The sequence below is a fragment of the Ammodytes marinus genome, assembly GCF_949987685.1.
Source record: "Ammodytes marinus genome assembly, chromosome: 5".
NCBI classification, from domain to species: domain Eukaryota; kingdom Metazoa; phylum Chordata; class Actinopteri; order Uranoscopiformes; family Ammodytidae; genus Ammodytes; species Ammodytes marinus.
In genome coordinates this window covers 5,657,930-5,676,373 of record NC_137234.1, presented here as the reverse complement: position 1 = coordinate 5,676,373, position 18,444 = coordinate 5,657,930, and the positions used below count along the sequence as shown (strand labels likewise).

At 40.2% G+C, this 18,444-nt stretch overlaps 1 protein-coding gene across 1 annotated transcript in view; it reads left to right on the top strand.

Moving 5' to 3' along the window:
* Nucleotides 1-18,444, top strand: part of LOC307250944 (copine-8-like) — a gene marked incomplete at both ends in the record, with an annotated part of 51,507 nt that overhangs the window by 23,130 nt on the left and 9,933 nt on the right. Inside the window, 10 exons of the mRNA XM_080028223.1 lie at nt 1,665-1,704; nt 5,333-5,409; nt 8,253-8,316; nt 9,628-9,731; nt 10,860-10,964; nt 11,753-11,794; nt 13,023-13,098; nt 15,505-15,561; nt 16,218-16,279; nt 16,573-16,619. Coding sequence (XP_079884349.1) covers nt 1,665-1,704; nt 5,333-5,409; nt 8,253-8,316; nt 9,628-9,731; nt 10,860-10,964; nt 11,753-11,794; nt 13,023-13,098; nt 15,505-15,561; nt 16,218-16,279; nt 16,573-16,619 — 674 coding nt within the window. The remainder of the gene's footprint in view (nt 1-1,664; nt 1,705-5,332; nt 5,410-8,252; nt 8,317-9,627; nt 9,732-10,859; nt 10,965-11,752; nt 11,795-13,022; nt 13,099-15,504; nt 15,562-16,217; nt 16,280-16,572; nt 16,620-18,444) is intronic.

Sequence of the window (18,444 nt, the reverse complement as noted above, 5' to 3'; positions counted from 1 at the left end):
GCCGGGGGAGAAGCTATGATTGTTGAATTCTTCTAACAAATATTTTGTAAACCCAGGAGTGCTGTCAGGTGGAAGTCAAATATCTATAAAGTACATTTTCAAATTGGCTGCTAGAAGCTGGGTGGAAAGCAAGAAGTTGTTTGTGTGTTCTAAAAGGGGAACTCCACTCCAATTGCCTCAAGTCATTCGTCACTACGAGGACTACAAATTTAAAAATAAAAAAACATCTGGATCTGTGGATTTAGATATTAGCGACCTTCCCAGACCTCTTTAGCTCTTCATCTTTGCCCGAGGCTACATTAGCTGCTAATACCATAGCATGCCTAAATCTCCCAGCGTTGGTTGTTGAGTTGCATTATTGCTAACATGTTGCAACAGTTGCAACAGCAAGATGAAAATTATGTATTGGATTCAGTTGCCTCGATTTATTATCCTTTTAGTATTCCATTACAAATGTTATAGAAGTGCAATGGTAAATGATAGTAGTACCCGTTTATTGCAGTGATAAGCAGAGATAAAATAGATGATGATAAAACTTTGTGAACACCATTTTGTCAAAACTGCATCAGAGTCTGATATTGCACGTAACAGAAGGATGACTATATTATGGTGTGATTTCCTCTGGACACTTTCAAATTTGCAAATGTAGTGTGCGAAATAAAGCGTTGCACTTAATCCTACAAAGCAGCCAAACCTAGATGCTTTTACCAAGTTGCAATGTTAACAAGCTAAATATTTTTTTGCCCATTTCCTCCCAGAAATGTTCTGCCATGTTTTTTTAACCCAAGTCTCAGGAGGGTCAGAGTGCAGAGTTACATAACTGAGGCTTGCACAAATGGATAAAATATACCTCTCGCTGTTTTATTCTTTACAGTTGCCTCCAGTTAACACACCAAAATTCCATTGGACTTGCAAAGTGGAAGTCAGTGTATCTAGGATCGGATTTATATTTAGCTGAACTTTAGATGCAAAATCTCAACATTTGGAAATAATTGATTCTGTGCAAATTCATAGAAATGTTGTCGTGATGGCTCTTTTTCAAAAATGTGATAATGCAGCGACGAGATGCATCATTCCTCTAAGCTTGGGCAAAGACATGCAAGCAATCAAACACTGTATCACTCTGTTTTGGTCCAATGCAAATGAAAATGCTAGAATAGAGCAGTGAGATGCATTACTCACTGAAGTTTGATCCGAAGTGGCATCCAAGAGATCAGCCAACTGTCCTGTCACCATGAGGGACCGGAATCGACTTAATTGGCCAAGTATGTTGACACGTACAGGGGATTTCACTATGCTAGTCCGTAGCTCAGAATATAATGACTGCTGTGCTGGAAAATGAATATACAGTCAACAACTTGACGGCAAGACTATCCATCTATATCTATCCATCTATCTGTCCGTTCTCCCATCCACCCATCCATCCTCAATCCATCCATCTATATGCATATTCATAGGGAATTCAGTTTTTTTCAATTCATATTTAGGAAATACTGATTTGCGGGTAAAAGTGCCCCTGCATTAATGGTACAGTGACGAGGGGAGAGAGAGGCTTTTGTCATAGACCCACTCATTTGTTATTTTTGGCAGCCTCTCAGTCTCAAACCTTTTAGCGTATAACAGGTGCCCTTGCTCTGACATGTCATCTCTTCTCTCCTCTGCAGGTATGATTTGGACAGCAAGAGCGACAACCTCTCCAAACACGTGAGTGTCCCTGTCACCACACAGCTGTTCAACAATCAGTGGTGGCATTCATGGAAGTTGTTACACAGCCAAATGTTTACGCTTCCAGTACAATTGCAGCCTGATTTGAGTCAGAATGTCATGAGGTAAGAGTGTCACGACGGGAACCAAAAGGATCGTGTAGAGAAAATGTACAAAGAATAGATTTTTCTGACCCCATATCAATGAAGTTTAAAGTAGCTGAGACATGTTTCTGACCTGTTCGCCTGGTCTGAAAAGTTATGAAACTTAATGCTCACAATCCCATACAATTACAGTAACTTCAAGAAGTTAAAGCGAAGTGGTTTGTTTAGATGTTTCATCGTAAGAAATGTCAGCACTTGCTAGTTGCTACCAACACTGTTACACAAATCAGAAACAACCTTGCAATTCAACATCAACTCTAATGATATTTTTTCCGCTTCTTTCATTTTTTGTTAAAATATTATATTCGGATACTTTAGGAGTTTGACTATTTTCCCAAATTATTCACATTCAGATGAACAAGCCTGTTATTTTTTTTTATTATTGTTGGTGAATATTCTCTCGGTTTACTGATCAACTTATCGTTATGAGCACTAGCGACTGATATGTTGATTGTCTGGGTAATTTGAGATCTTAGGAATTGAACAAAGAAATAACATCCAGATAAAAACATTTCATAACTTTGGGCATTCAGCACCGACTTCACGAGGGAGAGATATAGTAGCTCATCAAAATGATTAAATAGAGGATGGGAAAGATATTCTACTGTAAATGTATTGAGACAACTGTCTGTCAGCTGACAGGCTTTGATTAGGAGATGAGATGATATCAGCTTCGTCATTCCTTTATTAGAGTGTTTTGCGAACATCCTGCGTGCCCTCCTGTCACTGTGGGTGATGGACTGTATAGATTCAAGTTTTTCTCTAACCCTCCTCAGTCTGCCTTCCCTTGGCCAAGCTCTATACCTCCATCTGGAAATCATGAAACCTGCAACGTAGCATTTCACCACCCTCCAGCACCATCCCAACTTGCTCCAGATCTGTCTATTACCCAGAATGCATCTCCCTCCCTCTAGCCTACTTCCTGCTTCCTGCCTTCATACCACTCATTGCCAACTGCAGGCGGAGTTCTTCTCTCTCAGCCCCCCCCCCCCCCCAACCCTCAGCGCCGTGCCCCCGCCAGGCTTTGGACTGAGAGCAAACGTGAGCGTATATTTAGAGACTCACTCTGAAGCATGAAGGCTGAGGACGCTTGGTTGCGCCCTGTCGTGGCCGTAGATGTGTGGGATTACAGATCTGGCACGCAGTCATGGCTCCATTGTCCGGGGCACACAGTCCATCCCCCCTGTCGCATGCCTTTAGATAAATGGAAGAAGAGGGGGAAATAAAATACCCGAGTACAGTTAGTAGTATCTCTCTCTCTTGGCAGCTTCGGTGGCAGCGTCTGATGATGCGCCCTGCATCTCTCCCACATCACAGCAGATGTTTTGCCCGTGCCATATGGTTTAGCATACATATACCTTGAGCTGATATGGCTGCAGGGGAAGATGTGCAAGAGAGAGAGAGAGAGAATGTACAGTATGGATTTAATTAACGGGGGAGGATCCTGTTTACTGTCAGGCAGAGTGGATGTTGCTTTTTCAGCCTGACACACGCTTGTCACGGCCCTGTGCACAGTTCTTCATTCTATCCCCTGTTGGTTTTTTCTAATGGATATCATGCCAATATCCATTTGCCATTCGCTCAAGTCTTATTATTCATTCATTTAAATAGGAGTGTAGGCAGGGGAATGGCTTCTCTCTTTGGAGGCACTTATCAAGATAACTGTCTGTTCCTTCACGACTTTGCCAAAGTAGTCAGGATTTTACTGCCAGCTTTTATTCCCCTCATTAAATTGACTATTAATAGAAAAGCACACATCTTGTGTTATTCTTGAGGACCTCTGATATTAACATTTGAAATGGCTTTGTTTGTCACATACTCAACTTTATTACAATGTTCAAAGTGTTGGGCTAATAATATACTTGATATGACCTCAGGATCAGGGTGTATAGGAGGCCATAGCGACCAGAGGGACTTCAAGAAGTATTACAGGACTTATTGAATTGAGCAGCTGTGATCTTTGTGACTCGGAGATACCCTCCTAACCTTTGTGTTTTACTGCCACCACTGAGCCTGTTAATCTGAAGCTCCTCAGCCCCTGGCCACAGATTTCCAAAGCGTGGAGTAGCATTGCGCTGGGCTGCGGCTGCTTGCTAACGGCACTCTTCTCATGGGGAGGTCACAGCGTATTTTTTGTCACTGCTTTTTTGTTTTGGAGACCTCGGCTGGGGGGGGGGGGGGGGGGGGGGGAGAAACATTTTCTCAGCACCGGCAAAGATCTTTGGAGCAGCTTTCTGCCCACCGGACTCGACACGGCTCATCTGTCAAGCACTTTTACACACACACACACACACACACACACACATACACAATCACACGCCAATCACACACACACACACACACACACACACACACACACACACACACACACACACTGATACAGGCCTCAGTGTGAACAATCTTTTCTGCTGTAAACAGTATTTTTTCATGCCCCGTATCATACTGCTCTTTTTGCTGACCCGCTCCTCCCGTGGTCACCCTGCAGTGATCAACAAGGACGCTGCATGTGCAAAATATAGCTGTTCAACGTCAAAACATTACTTTAAATGTCCTTATAACGTTTTTGAAACACTGAACACCATGAGGAGTTGCTTTTCCAATCCTTCCTTTGTGGTCCCATGTTCCTCTACAGTGCTTTTACATTATGTGCATTCTTTTTAATGGAGCACTTTCTTTTTCTTCTTTCTGTGTGTGCCCTGCTGATCTGTTAGAAGGCTAATCACATTACTGGTTTCATCTTGATTGAAAAAGCTGTTTTGATGAGAAAGTGGCAGGAGGGCCGCAACTAACCATTACTTTTAATGTAGGTTCATTTGCTGATTCACTTGTCAACGAATCAATACATGTCAGAAAAATGCCCTTTATAATTTGGCAGAGCTCAAGATTGCTGACTGATGGTGATTGATGATGGCTTTTAGGGCTGCAACTAACGATTATTTTAATAATCGATTAACAATTGATTTGTCGATTAATCGTTGCAGCTCTAATGGCTTTATCCAACAGACTTTCGGTTCACTATATCACCGCATATGAAAGAGAAAATCACACAAACCGGATGTCTCTCGCAAAATGACTTTTTAACACAAGTACAGTATATTCACACATCCTGCGAGCTTAAATGCCAGGTGCGCTGGATAAAAATGCACTTAGATGAAAGTGTGCATCGTCACCATTTTTCAAAGAACCAACCTTTCAGTCCTGCTTGACCTTCTTCAAGAGTGTTTCACTCAAACACACTAATAATAGTTGATGCTGAGCAAGAGCAGTGTGCGCCGGGATCTCCTTTTTTCATCCCGGAAAATGACTGAAATGATATGTTATATATAATGAACTGTTTTTTTTTTTAGCATGATGTAACATGATGCCAGATATAGAACTACTTAGAATATCATAATGAATGTGTCTCTGCTCCTCCCCTCTCTGTATTCTTCTTCATTTCTGTTTCATGTGTTTACTTGATGCAGGATTTCCTGGGTCAGGGCTTCTGCACGCTAGGTGAGATATTTGGCTCCCTGGGAAGCCGCTTGGAAAAACCTTTGATGTAAGTAGCACACGTTACCCTGCACACACACACACACGCACCAACAAACAAACCATCACACTCCACTGCCGTTTCAATGAGACACTCGTAATTGAAAGCAATAGGGCGAAAGGCTTGTATTTAATCGCTCTAATTGGAGATCCACTATCATAAAAAAAAAAAAAACAGTTTGGGATCATGTTTTGATTTTAGATTCTGCTCCATACAGTGGGCAATATTTTAAATTGGCAGGTTATTTTAAAGCTATAGTGCGTAGCTATTTCATATAAATGAATATCAAATGTGAAATGTTCCAGTTGTTGATTCTACTGCTAAGAAAAAAACCCGGACGTACATCAGAAAGTATAAAATCCATGCGCGACCATCGAAGACTTAACCTCATGTAGATGCGCCGACAGTGTTGTTGCAATTACTCTGAATTCCTAATGGGGGCAACAGAAGTTACACACAATAGCTTTAAGATCTCTTGCCAGTGTTTGTCTTTTGAAGTGAAGTGAAAGCAAGGCCATTGAAAGTGAGCCATGATGTTGATGAAAGCGGAACACTGTCTCCATCGGCCGAATGAATAGTTAAACAGCAGCAGGCTAATGAATGACGGACTGTAAACATGTTGAGATGGTAAACAGCGTGTAGTGAAAAGGGGGACAGTTCACCCAAAGGGAAGAGTGTCAGCTTTCAGATCCCTGCTCCAATTCCCAAGAAGCTTAAACTGAGCTGAAGCCATAACCAAAAGCCTAGAGAAAGAATCAGGGACACATTTTCCTATGAATACATGCTTGATTTTTGTCAAATTCCGGAGAAATATTGCTGAAAGAGCATGGTTTATTTCGTTTGCTGAGTAGAGTAGAAATGTGATACCCGTTAGAAATGCACATATCGTCAACAAAAGCAGCTTTTCAGAAAGACCATTGACACTTCTTTTTGTAAAGAGCAGAATTGCAGCATCTTCCTGAGTCACTGAAGAGCACAATTTTGTTGTTGCTTTTGTTTTCTTCCTGAGGCAACGAGCCATCAGTATGCTAACCCTGGCCTCATCACCTGACATATTCTGTGTGTGTGTGTGTGTGTGTGTGTGTGTGTCTGTGTGTGTGTGTGTGTGTGTGTGTGTGTGTGTGTGTGTGTGTTGCGTGTGTGTATTTATGAATCAATGAGCGTTTGCAGCTGAATGGGCCTGCTGAAGAATGACATGGAATATGATGTAAGAATGTGTTGCTGTTGCCCTGTTATGCAATCACCTCTCTGCCTGCAGTTATTCACTCAGATCTGTTTCAGGTTGACTCCTTTTATTTTATTTTATTTGAAGATATTTTTAGATGTGTTTGTACAACCGTGTTGTGTGTGTGTGTGTGTGTGTGTGTGTGTGTGTGTGTGTGTGTGTGTGTGTGTGTGTGTGTGTGTGTGTGTGTGTGTGTGTGTGTGTGTGTGTGTGTGTGTGTGTGTGTGTGTGTGTGTGTTATTGTGCCTCCTAGTGAAACGCACACAGGATAAAAAAAAAACACATCTTGCATCAAAAGAATCACACGTTTGCTCAGTCGAGTGGAGGCGGATCACAAAAACACAGAGAGCGACTGAGATGACAATATGCTCCATTGTACCATTACGTCACGTTTTGTGTATGATACAAAATGAATGAAAAGAAACTGTCATAGACTGTCAGCCTGTGTCGCAGAAATCTGTCATTGACTTTGTTGTTGCTGCTGCTTTTGAGTGACCAAAGTATATAGGCTCCTCTGGCAGAAATGGATCTAGCTGCAAGAGTAAAACATCTGTGTTACCATTGTGAGAAGGTAGCATTTTTGCACATTGCATGTTGCTTAAATCTCTATGAATAATATGCTTCATGTATCCCGAGATCATCTGTTACAATACAATTACAATTACATATAAATATAACATGTCATTTTCCAGTGTTTTCCATATGTAGGCACTTGTAAAAACAAAAACAAAAAACATGTCGTAAAATGTAAAGCACAACAGGTTATCGCAGTGTAAGACCCTGTATCAGTGTAAACCCTGTGGTGATGTTTACAGCCTCACTTAACAGCCCCTCATCCACTCCTCCATCTCTTTCTTGTTCCCCCTTTCTTTCTCTCTCTCTTTCTCTTCCTCTCTCTCTTTCTCTTCCTCTCTCTGCCATGTTTCTATCTGTCCCCTGAATTAATATCACTGAATTCTTCCCTGTGCGTCAAAGAACGGCAGTGTGTGTCACATGTATTGTAGACTCTCTCTCTCTCTCTCTCTCTCTCTCTCTCTCTCTCTCTCTCTCTCTCTCTCTCTCTGATTCTCTCACCCGTTACTGGACAGTACTTAGCAAAATTAATTTATCCCCCCCACCCCCACCACACACACTGTCTTCCCTCTGAATTGGGCCTGGAGTCTGTGGCCATTCGTTTGCTCTATTTTTAGTGGTCAGTCTCCCTTGGCTGTACTGGCTGAATGTTTTACGCCTCGCCAGCTCTGGATGTAAACAAACATTGCAGCTGAAATGTCACTGGATGTGGTTACATTATTTGGATGTTATTTTACAAAAGCTTTCATTCAGCATGATTTTTGATTTTTTTTTTTTACAATCAGGCAATGAATAATAATCAAAAATCAAAAAGCTCGAGCAGTCGTTAAGTGCATATAGAGTTACTGTATATACACATGGTCCATAATAGTAAATACTGTATAACGTGTTAATACAATAAGGTTTACGCTACATTACTGTCACACCACCCAGACAGATTTGAACTCTGTGGTTTTCAAACCATAGTCCTATACTCTTTAACAAACCCATTGCGCCAAGCTTTCTGCTGTCTGGATTTAAAGGGTGTATTTTTTTTTTCTTTTGCTTTTCATAGTGGGATCCCTGGGAAGAAATGTGGCAGCATCATTGTGAGAGCAGAGGAGCTGAGCAACTGCAGGGTAAGAGTCTGTTTCTTTCCCCTTGTTGATTTATTCGCGGGTAAACTTCCAAACTCTTAAGATACTTTCCTCTCATTAGCCCAACTTTCTGGTTGTCAAAGTTATCAGCCTTAACCAGCAAGGGACCCCAAACACTGTAAATGAAAAACACTTTTAGAAATACTGTTAGCCAGGTTTTTATTAAAAGTATAGCAACATAAAATAAGAAACAAGTCCCAGTATACAGTAGTTCAATACAATTGAACAGCATAAATCATAGTGTGCAATTGTTGAATCAACACTACGTGAACATTATTGCCCTTATGAGGGTTGGATTTATTACAAGGCTGCTAAAACTTTCCCCCCCACACTTAACTTTAGTTAATGATAGCACTGATACTGTGCTGCTGTAATGAATCTACTGTTTTAAACACCAGTGTTGCTATAACACCCACAATTTTGCATCAATTAGAAATCTAAGTTTATCAGCGTATCTAAGATACTGTGTTTTATTTCAACAACTTATGTTATTTTAAACAGGAGGATTGGAGTTTATTTATGTTGGCAAAAAAAAAAATCCATCTTTGTCATTCAGGGAGAGGACTGGTTTTAATTTCAAAACTCTCTTGATGTTGAACTGTGATAAGGCCGGCTGTCACTGTGGCCATTCAAAACCCTTTTTCTTTCAAAGACACTTTTAAGAAAAAAGAAAATAAGTACCATGCCATTCTGGGTCCATTTCATTGTTTTGGAGGGGTTTCTGCCACCCTGTATAGATGCATCACTTCAAGATCTTGAGAGCAGTTCTTTCAGGTGAAAACGTTAAACTGTCACATTGTGTGGTTCAAACCAAAGGGCAAGTCATTTTGCGACAAAGTATGAGAAGAGAAAAGCCATTGTAAAAAGAGGCAGGGACACCAATTTCACTCCTGGCAGGTATACAATACGACAGAATGTATCGGAGCCGTCAGGGAAGCTGGCAAGGTCTCACATCCATTTTTTCTCAGTCCTCTCCCTAATCGCTTAATTAAAAACTAGAAGTTCTAGAACACTAAGTAATTCAATGTCATTAATTCTTAATTACAATACTTACAAACATTTAATTGCACGTAACCCCTTCACATAATTAATTAAAGATTGAAGATAATATCATGGTAATACTAAGCAAGTTTCAGCGTGACTTGTAGCATCCGCTCCCTGAACTCAAATTCATAAAAATACAATTTGTAGTATCACTTGTGATATGAATTGGCAAAGTCATGTATATAAGCCCGGAGGCTTTATAACGTCTATATTTTGATATCCTCCCCCCCCCAACCCCCTTCATTTCAGGAGTCGGTGATGCTGCAGTTCTGTGGCAACAAGCTGGATAAGAAGGATTTCTTTGGAAAATCCGATCCTTTCCTCGTCTTTTACCGCAGTAACGAAGACGGATCGTAAGTTGACAGGCATCTTCCCCCCCTTGGTGTTTTCGTACATCAATTTACTCAATGAACAAAAGCAGCTATCTCAATTTTACACAGAGGCATGTACACTTTCACACACACACACACACACACACACACACACACACACACACACACACACACACACACACACACACACACACACACACACACACACACACACATACAAACATTCCTGGGACGCATATAGGACTAGTGTGATCTTTTCATGCTCCAAAAAACTCACTCCTATACACTATGTGATATAGGGTCTAAATTGCCTATGCGATGTTACGTAATTCTTGGTGTTGTGTGCGTATGTATGACTTATGCCGTCCAGCCGTTCACAGGAGATGAGCAGAGAAAATAGGACAGAGGTGACAAGAGGGAAAATAAAAGGGATGGATCAGATGGAGTTAAGTGAAATGTATGTGTGTGCTGAGGTCGCAGTGTCTTTGCCCCGAAGACGCTTTTATTCAAGTCGACTTCTTCTGGAAGCGAAGACAGACATCTTTTTCTGTTTGCAGCTGGGTATTTACTGATGCAGCCTAAATGTTGAGCCTCGGGGTGGAACAGCAGCCCGCCGCCACGCCAACAAAAGAGCCAGACTAGGTGCCACATAAAAATTAAAAAAACAAGAAATGGAATCTGGTTATTTCATCCAAGGACCATGCTTTAGGAAATACTTCCAAGCATTACTCTCCCCCTTAATAACAACAAAGAGACATGGTGCACACGGGGTTGCTCTTTGAAGTCCACTTAAATAAATGGCAATTTTTATATTGTCTGGTACAGCATACAAATCTGCTAAATTACTTGTGCTGTGTTCTCCTTAGGGAAGAAATCCGAAACCAAAATAGAGAAATATATATTACATAATTCTTGTTTTCACGATGGCAGTAGATGGAGATCGCCCATATATTGTGTTGTCAGCCGGCTGAGATGAAAAGGAGCATTCCTGAAAATTCCCTGAAATGTCCTGCACAGAACTATTGACAGTACATAAAAAAAAACATGTTTACGTCATGTTTGACTACAAATAGGGGTTACAAGATATTACATTAGTTTGACTTTCATTTAAATGTGTCATCTGTTAATGTAGTTGTATGTGTCTCACAGGTATACCATCAGCCACAAGACAGAAGTGGTGAAGAACACTCTGGATCCAGTGTGGCAGGCGTTTAAGATTCCAGTCAAGGCGCTGTGTAACGGAGACTATGACAGGTACAGTGTGAGACCGTAGGAATCCTACAAACATTTCACTCATTCCTGTTTCACTGATGCAATGTTGACATATAAATAAATACCTGATATATTTTTGACACATTGCTAGGATTGGCAGAACAATAGACACAGGAAAAAACTTTTCTTTAATGAAAGTTTGACAAGTTCTTGAATAAACTGGCAAAAAAAACCTACTGTAAATACTACTATGACAAGGCAACGCAAGAGTGTTCCCAATGACTTGGAGCAATGCTGTAGCAAGCTAAACTTAGCTAATGTTATACTGCATCAACAGACATCTAAGATTCATTAAGCGTATAGATCGGAAATCCCCAGATTTGCTTTGCCAATGTAAAAAACCTACACGTGATCTTGTAAGTCTAAAGTAAAACCATGAAAAAAACCACATCTCCTTTTGAAATTGCAGTTGCAGATTGCTGTACACATTGACAGATCTCAGTACACATTTAGAGATTGCTTTTCACACTAGTGGTGCTTTGTGTGCTCTCTCAGTGCTTCCTAATTCTTTTTTTCTATTTCTAGTTCTCCTTTTACATTTCTTTTCTTATTGTTACACCAGGGTATACTGATAGCGACCATGAAAAAGCTGCCTCGTGACATCCCTTATTGCGTTATTTAGGACCCCCTTCCTTCCCTCCCTCTCTCCCTCCACCCCAGCCTTCCACGGACCAGCGACCATCTATTCAGACAGAAAGCCTGTAAATCATTGCTGCTAATTGTTTTTTTAATGGGATTTTCCTCTGGTTCCCTCTTCTCTTCCCTCACAGGAGCATAAAGGTGGAAGTGTACGACTGGGACAGAGATGGAGGGTGAGGGAACAATGCTTTTTATTTTTTATCCGGTCCTGTGTCCTGTCTTAAAGTTATATTGTCTGCGAAATGCATTGTTTGTTATGATGCTCCATCCATCTGAAACAGCATTATCTTGTTGACCTACCGCTGTGAATGAAAACAAAAAAAACACTTACATTTGCAACAAGATCCGGGGGTAAAGTAATGTTGTACTTACCCGAGCGCTATATATCATGGTGACTGTGTTGTTTCTTTATATAGTAATCCTACATTCCATTCAATCATACAAGAATACCAGTTTCCACCTGATAGTATACGCTGATATTTCTAGACCTGGAAATGGTTTGGAAATAACTGATTTACAAAAATATTTGCCAGTGTCCAAAAATGTTTTATTAAATTCCAAAACATGTCTAACATTATGCAAAATACTTTCTTGAGTTACTATCGTTTGAAATCTTCCGTGTTCGCTTATCAAAAATAATGCCTGGTTATGTGTGTGTTTAATAATGTATGGCTTTTTTACACAACACATATACCACATGGCTCAAGATAAATGCAGCAATATTTTCATTATTGAGCCATATGATGGTGAACCAGGCTTAAATAAGGTTATGGAAATTGGGCAAAATATCATGGAAAAGTTTTCAAAATGTATCGGTAAAATTGTGTGGGGAACCCTGATAACTGCTAAGTGGACCGGTTTTACATATACATTAACTATTGATTATCCTAGAACGCTCTCTTGACAGCAAACTTAAAGATAAAGTGGAATAAAGATAGTGTTTATCTTCCTAAGCGTCTGAATTCCCAGTATCCACGGGCTGCAGTTCGCCCTTTAATAGTTAATGTATCTGGCAATTTTCTTTAACACTTCAGGGGCATTTTTCTACCCGTGAGCCGACCATACATTTCTGACCCTGTCTGAATCCAACCGCGCTGATTATCTCCATGAAATTATGAAATTGGTTGCTACGCCCACGCCGCCGGTTACTAAGGAGCTCGTTAATGATACCCCCTAATTTTCCCCTGCACATTGAAGAACACTTTACAGATAATGTGAATGCACTACAATGAAGTTAATCAAATCTGAACTTCTTTGGAATTTTTTTTACTGTTATTATGTATTATTTCTTTCATTCTTTATTCTTACACTACGTCACTACCATAAACTGTGTAGGTCCCTATAGATAGAGTGTTTTTTTCTTCTCAGTTTGGTAGAAATTTGTGTTTTTTTTTCTTGCAGCCACGATTTTATCGGCGAGTTCAGCACCAGCTACAGAGAAATGTCCAGGAGCCAGTCACAGTTCCACATCTATGAGGTGACATTTTTCTCTCACACACACACACACACACACACACACACACACACACACACACACACACACACACACACACACACACACACACACACACACACACACACACACACACACACACACACACACACACACACACACATAACCACAAAGAGTCAAGCACACTTGTACTTCCTTACCATAACCCTAACCAAACCCCTTTGAAGAAGTGTGGACCAGATAAAGTATCCAAAATTTACAAAAAAATGTCCCCTTAGGTCCTCATGAGGTGAACTAGTTTCAAATGGCAAATGCAGTACAAAGAAACAAATAAACAAACAGCAGTCGAGATTTTTCAGGAGTTATGTTGAAACTTAATGCACAGCGACAATCTGTTTGCACTGACAAGCTGAGAGAGCGGAGCTATACACTACAGTCCGTATGTTGCTGACAAATGGTTGGGGAGAATTTGGACAGGTATATGATTTGTTATCTTGTTGTTCAGGCAGAGTAAAAGAACATGCTGTGTCTTAAATTAGTCTTCATCTCTAGTTACGGGACAAATACTAACGTAATGCCAGAGGCTGAGCTCACAAAGGTCAGCTCAGCTTGAGATCAGAGTTTAATAAGTTCCAAACTGTTGGGACATCATCACAGTGTGCTCACCACCGCAGTCCTTCCATCTCGAGTCGGTTTGTGTGTAAACTGAACAAACGCATAAATCAGGGCTGATCCATTGCTTGTTGAAATTCCCATGTTGATTTATAGTATATACATCGATCTGACCATATCAAATACACACACACACACACACACACACACACACACACACACACACACACACACACACACACACACACACACACAAACACACAACCCATACTAAAAAAAAGAGTTATGCTCCACTTGTTTTACAGACTGCACAGCACACATTAATTTTTTTCCTCAAGCTGCGCTGGTTTTATTCACTTTGAGGGCCGTTTCTTTCCATTGGGAATGCTTCACCACTTCATACTGTATCAGCAGTTTTCATTGATTCAAAAGGGCATATATAAAAAATGTTTGAACCTAAACACTTGGCTCTCTGCTCTCTTTTATTCCTTTTCAAGTCCTTTCACTTGCACCGCACACGCCGACATGGAGGAATATGTCAGCGATTTTATACACTGGCTCTAGCGGTTATCTAACAAGATGCTATGCGCTAGTTCATATTCATAATAATGTAAAGTGCTGTTAAGCTATAGCGCCAGTTCTTCAAAAGAGACAGACTCTCAGTGTCTTTCTTGAGTGGGTCATTAACTTGCACAGCAGCTGCACATGGGCCAACCATAAATCAGTGAAGGTCAAGACAAGAGTCAGTAAAAGTGCCTAAGGAGCACAACCATAATCAATTGGTGTGGAGGGAGGATCAGCAGAGTGTTTTTCTGTCGACACAAGGGACTTTAAATGTGATAATAACCCAGGTGGACCCGGGTTGTCATTGCCTTCTAATCTGTTGTGCCAAAGATTTTTCTCCAGACTTCTTAAACCTGCAGTGTGTAGAATTTTGGGTTTTATTTCCTAGCAGATTTTGTAGAAAGTAATTATAATATCCATAATTACATTTCATTTAGTGCATAATAGCTGAATTTTTTTTTTTATTATTATTTTTTCCCTTCGAAAGGGTCTCATATATGTCCATATTTCTGCATATTTTGGACCAAGCCCTAGTGCCGCCATCTTGAAAGTGTCATAGTTGGAATGTCATCAGGTGCATTGTTTAAAATTTAGAATTGTTCTTGTTCTTGAAGGCCACTGTAGCTTCTGTTATTATTCTAAAGGGTTGGGGTTACCCAGGGAGTGTTGCATTCTAGAACTTTGTAGAACTTTCTTGATGATGTCATATTACACACTGCACCTTTTAAACGTCTTATTTTGTTTTCTTCTTGATAAATTATTTTTAATTTCTTTTGTCAGCCAACGTATTGACAATTACACATCTAAAAGGTAGAGATTTTAGGCAAACAATCAGCTGTCAAATCTGTATCTGGTTTTTTAAAGTTTAGCTCCTGTTGAGTGAGTGTGAAGGTTTGAATACCTGTCAATCAAACCAAACACAAAGTACAACACATTACTAAAAAAAAAATGAAATTATCTATTTAGTTATTAGGTTTCTAATGATTTCTGTTTGATTTATTTTCAGAATTTGTGTAAATAATGCAAACAGGGACATTAAAGAAAGGTTATACCCTTCATAAGCAGTATCTAATGTGTTGATAAAAGTTATAGAGATGCTGTTTTATCAAAGTCATTCAAACAAACAGCATTCATTTTAATTCAGCTGGATAGGGTCTTGGTTGATTGAAGCAAGAGTTAGACATGAGTCAGGATGTCCCACTTCTCACATAGACACAGTAGAATTGACTCAAGCTTTCTTTTTTTTCTCTACAGGTTCTAAATCCAAAGAAAAAAGGAAAAAAGAAGAAAAAGTACCAAAACTCAGGAACGGTGGGTCATCAGTTTATGTATTTTAACTTGTGTTTTTTTCATCAAACACCAAATCCTTTTATTCAGACCTTAGTAAGTCGTTTATGTTTTCGATTTTTCAACCTCAGGCATTGCTTGTATTGCCAAGGGGTAGAGACAGAGATAAAAAAACTAATATTTTTAAAAAGACAACTGAATTGAGGTGTTTAATGATCTTGAGAGGGAGAAATATTAAGAAGCAAAACATAGAACAAGACACAAATGGAGATACTGTACAGATTCAACAAGTTTTGGGGGCGACTGTGGCTCAGTTGGTAGAGAGGGTCGGCTGATGATCAAAGGGTTGGAGGTTCGATCCCCGCCCTGCCACCTGTGTCATGGTTGTTGTGTCCTTGGGCAAGACACTTCACCCACCTTGCCTCGTGTGAATGTCGATAGTTAGCCTGCTATCGGTGTATGAATGTGTGTGTGAATGGTAACGTGGGAAAGGAAAACAGGTCTCTCTTGTAAAAGAGTCTTTGGTCTCAATGGGATTTACCTGTATAAATAAAGGTTAAAAAAAAATAATAATAGAATTATCAAATCAGCCTGATCACATAACAAATGATATCATTCCAAACTGTCAGATGCTGTAGAAGTCATGCTTGTCTGTATTCCCCCTCTCCTGTGACTGGCAGGTCACCCTCCTGTCATGCCTGGTGGACACTGAGCTCTCCTTTCTGGACTACATCCGAGGCGGGTAAGTTCCCCCGATAGAAAATGGCAGCGTGTGATTCTGCACCCGGCATCACTCTCATGATTAAATCCTTTTCCGTCTATGGCAGTCACTGAGAGGATTACTGCTGCCTGTGTGTTATCTCTTAGCTCTTTGCTCCTGATATTAAGACGGACAGCTGCCGATAACCCGCTGCCTAATTGCTCTGCTACCGCTGCACGCTTTGAAACACGCTGTGGTATAATCCTGCATGATTGATGATACCACGTTACTTCCCGAGTCCCTTACGAGAATTTTTTTTTCTCTCTCTCTTGTAGGACTCAGATTAATTTCACAGTGGCGATTGATTTCACAGCATCAAATGGTGAGTGTTTGACAGCTTTGCTCTTATCAATTTAAGTTATTAAAGTTATCAAAAAGATTTAACTTTAGTGGTGAACACTCAGATTTAGTATCTGATGTGAACTCTTAAAGTAATTCCTTATCAGACCATTTTAATGACACTTAAACCCCTTTTTTGGTTTCCACTGGGCGGCACAGTTCGGTTTGGCACAGCACAGTTGAGGTGACTCTCACACGGAAATTATTCTGTCGACCAATCAATGGACTGCAGTGTGTAGCTCCACCCATTTTGGGACCCTTTGGGACGGCTTGGTGCCAAAACAAAAGGGTGACAAAAATAGGTGCGACAAAACTTGCTTATTTTGGGACCATTCCCAACTTTTTGACAGTGGAAATGCAAATAAATGTGTGCCGAGCAACACCAAACCAACCGGACCAATCAGTGGAAAGGAGGCAAAGAGACACAAAAAAACAAAGCAGTTGAAAGTTGGACAATTTTGAACCATATCTATTACTTTAAACATCTTTCATGTTCATGTTATTAACCACAAGTTGTACAGTGTGTGCCTCAGTGTAAAATCTCATTAGAGACACATTTCTTTCATTACAGTTCCAATTTAGATAGCTGTCAGTGTGTAGTCAGTGTGTTCATCACGCCCCAAAGCCAAACTGCTGTCCGTTTATCAGTGACAATGATTTAATGACAAACAAACAGAACAAGCAATTCTGCGCCCAATATTCCTTTCCACAGATGAGTGATGTTCTCATTTTAGTGCGAGATGATTCAGTAAATTCATGTATGTATTTCAATTTTGGGGAAATGGTCCGCTTTCTCTACTGCCGTCATATCGGTGCCCCACATCCCCGTCTCTGAGAAACAATCGTATTCTAAATCAATCAAAGTAAACTCAGTCTTACAATCTCAAACATGAAGATGACATCATGCATATAATAAGATATTTTTTTACCACATATTTTTCTTTGAGCTTGTATTTGCAAAAACTAAGAACTGTCCTTGGATAAAATGTTTGAGAAGGTCTGGAATTCCTGATTTTCACAGATTCACATCTTGAGGAAGAACAAATGGATTTTGGGCTCAATATTTATTTATTTATTATTATTCTTCCTGACAATTACACACAATACACAATTTTCTCTTTGCATATTCATACATATTACTTTGTGTTATCGTCCGAAGGGTGGCAGGAGAAGCCAAAGGCTTATCAGGTCCCGCCCTCACTGCCATAAGATTCAGATACACAGCTACAGTTAAAACAGTTTTTTCTTTTGCATTCCAATACACAGACAATTTTAGGTCTCCTTATTCATTGCCAGTGTACAACAGACATGCTTATCGTATATCGTAATATGACCGACGATACAGAAGTCTGAAAGTATTAAGGGGCGAACTTAATCAGTGGCTTTGAGTCTTGCTCTGATTTCAACAGGAAGAAAAATACAACATCAGCCTTATCCTGAGGTGATGTCAGTGATTCTGGAGAATGCTTGTTGTCGAAATCACTCTTTGTCAAAGTCAGTGAGTATATCCTCACAAGTGTTATTATTACACAGCCCAGGCTCTGTAAACTGGCATGTTTTCAGCAACGGTGGGCCCCGTTTGTTAACACACCAGTTTACTGTCCGGAGCCTAGGCTGTGTATACACACCAGATTTCTTTTCAGTGCAACACAGTACAGACAGGTAGTGGATCGTGAGGAGATATTCCCTCATTTTGACAAAATGTGATTTTGACAACAAGCGTTCTCCAGAACCGCTGACTCCACCTTTAATGTTACTAATGTCGCTAAAGTTTCCTGGTTTACTTTATTGTTTTTTATCTCTACAAA